Source organism: Ochotona curzoniae, unplaced genomic scaffold, assembly GCF_017591425.1.
Source record: "Ochotona curzoniae isolate NIBS_2020 unplaced genomic scaffold, NIBS_Ocur_1.0 contig_1129, whole genome shotgun sequence".
In the NCBI taxonomy this organism is placed as follows: domain Eukaryota; kingdom Metazoa; phylum Chordata; class Mammalia; order Lagomorpha; family Ochotonidae; genus Ochotona; species Ochotona curzoniae.
Genome location: NW_024464958.1, coordinates 98,801 through 104,800, shown reverse-complemented (window position 1 = coordinate 104,800; position 6,000 = coordinate 98,801). Strand labels below are relative to the sequence as shown.

Here is a 6,000-nt window from a genome sequence, read left to right as displayed (position 1 = left end):
ACCTGATAACTTACCTTCCTTGGATCTGAGGAGCTGAGCTGGTGCTGCACACACTACTGTAAAAGCTGCTCCAGGTACCATACTTTCTGTTCAAGGAGGCACTGAGTGAGGCACTTTCCTTTGGGGGCATTGCATAATAAATTTCTTTATTTATCACATCAGACCCAATTGGGGAAGATCAGAACCACAAACTGAAAGGCATGAGCTCGGCAGCATTCTTATGGTCTCCTTTCAAAGACACGTGTGGTGGCGATGCCTGGGATCTACGCAGCAGGTTAGAGCACTAAGAGAGCATCAGTGGATCTAGTTGTACTTCGTAAACATTGTCTTCCAGGGTTTCCTGCCTCTGGCCCTTGTCAGCAGTTTGTGTGAGGCCTCCTAATTTTGACTGTGTTGGTGATAGCCTACTGGTTTGAGTTGGGCTTGCTTGCTGAGAGGTCGAATAGAAGCAAGTTCTGGGATCCAAACTGTTCCCTGGTGCGTAGGATGGTGGTGCTGTGCTCCTCTTCTCAGAGCTTATTGTGGGGGCAAAACTCAACTCTGTGTTCAACTCTGGTAGCACTGGCATTGTATCTATAATTTCATATTGACAGGACAAAGACACCTCCTCCCTTTCATAAAAGGCCATGCCAAAAGGGATAGCACAAAATACAAGATCCGAGGGGAGCAGCTTAAATTCGTTGGCTGGCCGGGTAATCACAAACCTGTAAGAAAAGCCAGAGAATTGTTAGCTTCTGAAGCTGCAGGGTTGGGTGGCTCCTGGTTCTGTGGCCAACCCAAGAGGCCAAGAGGCCATTTTGCTGGGCTGAAAGATGTGTGTGTGTGTGTGTGTGTGTGTGTGTGTGTGTGTGTGTGTGTTGCCTTGCTTCATTGATTCTTGATAAATAGTAAATCTCTATGGCACCCTGGGATAGGAGAGTCCCTGGAATTGGGATTAGGAGGCTGGCTTTCAACTCTGTCTCTGAATCCAGACACTTTTGGCCTTAGTCATGACTTTCCCCATAATTGGTGGGAGAAGTTAATCTATGGTACTTGCTTTTAAAACACACTCATGAATTTAACTGGCACACTGCTGGGCACTTAGTGATACTTTGTCTAACTGGAATATCACATGTATCCTCTATATTCTGTTCTTGGTTTAAGTGCATGATAACATAATGCATAAGCTGCCAGATTTCACATAGAATAACAGCCTGACTAATAAGAGTTGTGAAAAATGAATGTCAAGAACACTCAGAGACTAGACCTGCATTGGAAGACTGTAGGGAAGCAAGTTGCCTTAACTACTAACCAGGTATAAAGCACATTCTTCATTCATGTGAGATACATTAATCAAAAGCTCAATATTCGTGTCAGAACAGCCTTTCAGGCTCATCTTGCAGGACCTGCAGCCTGTGTTTCTCCCCTCCCATCTACAAGATCACATTAGGGATCCTTCTTTCTTCATGGAATAATCCAGCCACTAGGTCTCTTCCACTCCATCCTCTAGAACCCTATTCTGTCCTAAGCAAAACTCTCAGAAAGCATATACTCCCTAAAACATGGAAATGGCACTTGGGTTCCTGAAGTCTTCTCAGGTGTCAGGGATCTTCCTAAACTCATGGGAGATGGGTATTCAGAGAAAAAGCTGCCTATGGATTTCTGATTTTTTGAGCCAAAAGGGATCTATTTGTTTAAATTACATTTTCCATGAACCTGTTGAAGTACCCTTTTTTAAGCTGAACATTTTCCTAGGATTGTGTTCTATAGACCTCCTAGAGCTGTTGTGGATGGAGGAGAAACTTTAGAGCGGGAGGGAAGGTGGCAGGTAGAAAGAGAATGAAAGAATGAGTGGTGGATGTGGATGTCATTCCTGCTTCCCAGTGCTGCTTTCAAAACATCACTTCTCTTCCAGCCTCCCACTGACTGTCTTCATGAGTTCTGTAGAGCCTCAACACTCTCTCCAGATTCATCAGTGTCATCCATACTCATACAGGTTTATTGAGGTCTTTGAACTCAGAATGAATATTCTTTCAAACTCTAATGCCACTGTCATCTTATGCACCTGTAGTGTCTCTGTGGTTTCTAAGCCCACCATCTGGACCCATCTCTATATCATCTAGCATGCAATGATCTTTTTCTCTAAACCAGTTTCCTGCCCACATTCTGGGTGTCACAATTTACTGGCACTGTATCATCTCAACAATCTTAAGCTTCAATCAATCACTCTGACCACAGTTTCCCATCATCCTTCCTGAGTTATTGCCACACTCAAGAGTTCAACTACCCTTTCATTTCATCAGGATTTCCAATCCTCTCCCTTCACTTTATGGTCTAACGTTACTTCTCAAATCCCCAATAAGCCTCCTCTTCTGCCCCTCTCAGCACTCAGTCTAAGCCTCCATTTTTTTTCTCAATTCTCTGTAATGTTTCTTCCCTCTTCTCTCTGAGCATTGGCTGAGAAATCCTGCTGCTAAATAAAAACTCTCACTAGCATGTTCCTTACACAGAGCCATAGCTGCTTTAACATCTTTGCTTTGCTTCCTTTTCTCTCTTATGAACAGAAACATGTTTTTTTCTTTTCTATTCCAGACCATTTCACTGAGTAATTTGGCTTCCCTCCTTTCTCCAGCAACAGGTTCCATTGCTCCATTTCTATTCCATTAACTTTAACTTACTCTTCTTAGCCTTCTAGATGCTGTCTATCTCCACCATGAGAATCTTAATGAGAACATGCTTGATAATGCTCATTTGAAATGCTTCTTTCCTTCTCGTCCCACCCCCTTTCACCATTTACTCTTAATTTCACATTTTTATCACATTGATCTTAAAGAAAAAAAAATGAACACACCACTACCATGAATCATATGTGCCAGCGCAGTTGCTAGATAAAAAGCATCCTATGATCCAGCCAAGTCCAACAAGCCCAAAAGAATACAAGGGAGTCTTTACAATGCTGACAATGGCTTTTCAGGTTTAGAAACTTGCATGGACACTGATTAAAGTAACTGCAAAAGAATTCTGACTTAAGATTTTCTTCTCTTTTTCTGTTTTCACTGGGAACAGGACTCTACTGTGTTTTGCATTGCAGTTCTTGATGTTTGTAGCCTGTGCCATTATTATTAAATTTGCCTTTCTTGCAACTGTGGACCTCAGGCATTGAAGGAAATTAACCCTGGCTGCTACATTTGGCAAGTTGACACACATTTTCCAAACTAGCATACTCCCCTTTTGTTCTCCGGATTACGCTCCTCATCTTCTATCATGCGGTATAAACCAACACACAGGATTCCAAGATTATCCAATGTGCCACAGAACAGTTGTCCAAAGGTTTCTCTTGGCTAAAGAAAGAAGATAAAAACAAATATCTGCTGGATACTTAAGGCTCGGTAATAACAAGCATCTACTAGCATGCCATTGGCATTTGCGAGAAGTTTGGGAGACAGCAAAACCGTATCTTGTAAAACTTTATGATGATCATATTAATTGGGAATGTAGTTAAGTTTATTATTAGGTTTGAAACTTTAACCTCAGTGGTTAGGCTCATTATTTTCTGGTTCTTGCAAGAATTCCAAGCACATGTGGTGTGACGTGTGGTTGTTTGGTAACTACTAAAAATTAACACATAAAAAAAGGCTTGACAACTAATTTTTTGGGTACATGATAACTTGAGTTGGTAAGCATCCTCAAAGAGTCATGTTATTCCACTCTTACATGTCCTTGCTCAGGTTTTGTCCAACCAAACCACTGAGAACAGATAACAGGTTCAAAAGCAGAAGTTAATGAATCCAGTCAAATGAAAAGACAGTATTTGCTCAGTTCCGGTCTTCCTGAGATAAATAGAAAAGTGAGGATGGGAATCATGTGGGTATAAAGAGGAGGAGTCTGGTCTAATCTCCTATAACCTCTAATACAGTAGGAAGTTGTCAGCAGTAGTTTCCAGGGCATAGGGTCACTCACAAGTCAGCTGTCACTAAGGAACACAGGACCAGAGATAGAAAAAGACTGGATGATTCCAAGGGACTTGTTGGAGACTCTTTGTCCATGCACATATGCATATAACAAAGGATTTGCCATTTGTATTGGTAGCATATGTTGAGATGTACACTGGGAACAGAGGCTTGCAAGAGTGGGCTCCTTGTTAAGCTCTCCAGGTGATATACTACAGAGTAACAGAGTTTATTTCCTTGTAAAGACTTATTCTCAACAAGGAACAGCTTGGATCAGACTCCGGGTCAGATATCAGCAAATGGACCCCTGCTCAGGCACTGGTTGACAATTTAGCTTTAAGCGAGTTCCTGCTTCTCTGGGTTTCAGATTCTTACTTTTTTAAAGCAATCAGTAATACTGCCTGCCCTTTAAATCCTCAGACGATGTGAGAAAAACTATATTGGCACAAGGAAAAGATTTAGTAAATATTAGCATTGAAATTGTAATAAACTTCCTGGTGGGGGCACAAAGTCATTGGATGTCTTATGCTGTTGAATATATGAGATTCAGCCCTATATACATAACAGAGATTTATGTGTCAGAGTTCTGAATGATGGCATGTCCTCCAGGTTCAGGAATCTTGTATCATCCAATAAAGGATGGCAGAAGGGCAAGAAAGCATGGCAGGGTGTATGGTAGGGGTGGGGGGATAGAAATAAAGAACAGTGGAGAGAAAGAGAAAGGGGCCAAAGTCATTCATTAATTTTGGAATTCACTCCAGTGATAACTAATCCACTTTGAAGATTACAGCGTTGATCGGGTCCACAGAACAGAGTCCTCCATGACCCCTGGAAGATCCTACCCTTCAATATTATGAGTTTGGGAATTAAGTTTCCAAAAATGAACTTCAGAGACCTCATTCAAGCCATGTCATTTAGAATTCCTGAGGCTTCCTGACTTACTTAGCTAGAAGGTGGGGATAATAGTGGCTGCTTTATTTGCCCCTTAGGATTGTTACAAATGTGAAGGGTGTTGATTGTAGGACTCTATGAAATAGAGTGAATTGTAAAACAGCCTATGTATTACTGATTACTTTTGTGTTAGAAGCTATCTAACACTTCAGAGAGGTTGGATCACCTTCAGAAACTCAAGAGAAGTGAGGAGATGGGAAACTTCATTGTGATAAGAGTATACTCACTTTAACAGATGACAGAATGTTTTGGTCTAAGGACAGAAGCCCCAGCCTACACCGCAATCTTCCAGAGGAGAAAGTACTGCAGCTGTCAGTCATGTCACAGAATTTCTCCTTATCCAGATGTTGTTCCAGCTGGGAGCTTATCCCTCCTGTCACCAGCATCTGGAGTAATTCCAAGACGTGATAGTTGTAGAAGGCCTAGAAAGTAAGGAGAAGCTGTGATCACATCCCAAGGAGCTGATGTGTGAATGGTGGAGGAGGAAACGCTCGGAGAGTGAGTGGACATCACTGCTTGCAATGAATCTGATGGTGCAGAGCAGTGTTTATCATTCCCATCATCAGAGTCTAATCAAATATGGCAGTTCGGGTGGTATTCTGGATTAGGCAAAGTGAGGAAAACACTGACCTAGTTCCTGGTCTCCTCAAATCCACACTGTACAAGAGGGGTGTGGGTCATTAGGCTGCCACCAAGGATTCTTCCCTTCAAAACATGACCAGAGGGGCCTGGCGCCGTGGTCTATTGGCTAAAGTCCTCGCCTTGAACGCACCAGGATCCCATGTGGGCGCCGGTTCTAGTCCTGGCAGCTCCACTTCCCATCCAGCTCCCTACTTGTGGCCTGGGAAAGCAGTCAAGGATGGCCCAATGCTTTGGGACCCTGCACCCACGTGGGAGACCTGGAATGAAGTTCCTGGTACCTGGGTTCGGATTGGTGCAGCAATGGCGGTTGCGGTCACTTGGGGAATGAATTATCAGACAAAAGATCTTCCTCTCTGTCTCTCCTCCTCCCTGTATATCTGATTTTGTAATAAAAATAAAAAAAATCTTTAAAAAAAAACATGACCAGAGAAGAACTTTGGGCCCAGATGCCCTAATAATCATATATATGCAAACATAT

The 6,000-nt window shown here is 42.5% G+C and overlaps 1 protein-coding gene across 1 annotated transcript in view; it reads right to left on the bottom strand.

Moving 5' to 3' along the window:
* Nucleotides 1-283: 283 nt before the first annotated feature.
* LOC121166901 (potassium channel subfamily U member 1-like) overlaps nt 284-6,000 on the bottom strand; it is a 92,940-nt gene continuing 87,223 nt past the window's right edge. Inside the window, 3 exon segments of the mRNA XM_040996236.1 lie at nt 284-704; nt 3,196-3,320; nt 5,108-5,302. Of these exon segments, the coding sequence (XP_040852170.1) occupies nt 284-704; nt 3,196-3,320; nt 5,108-5,302 (741 nt within the window).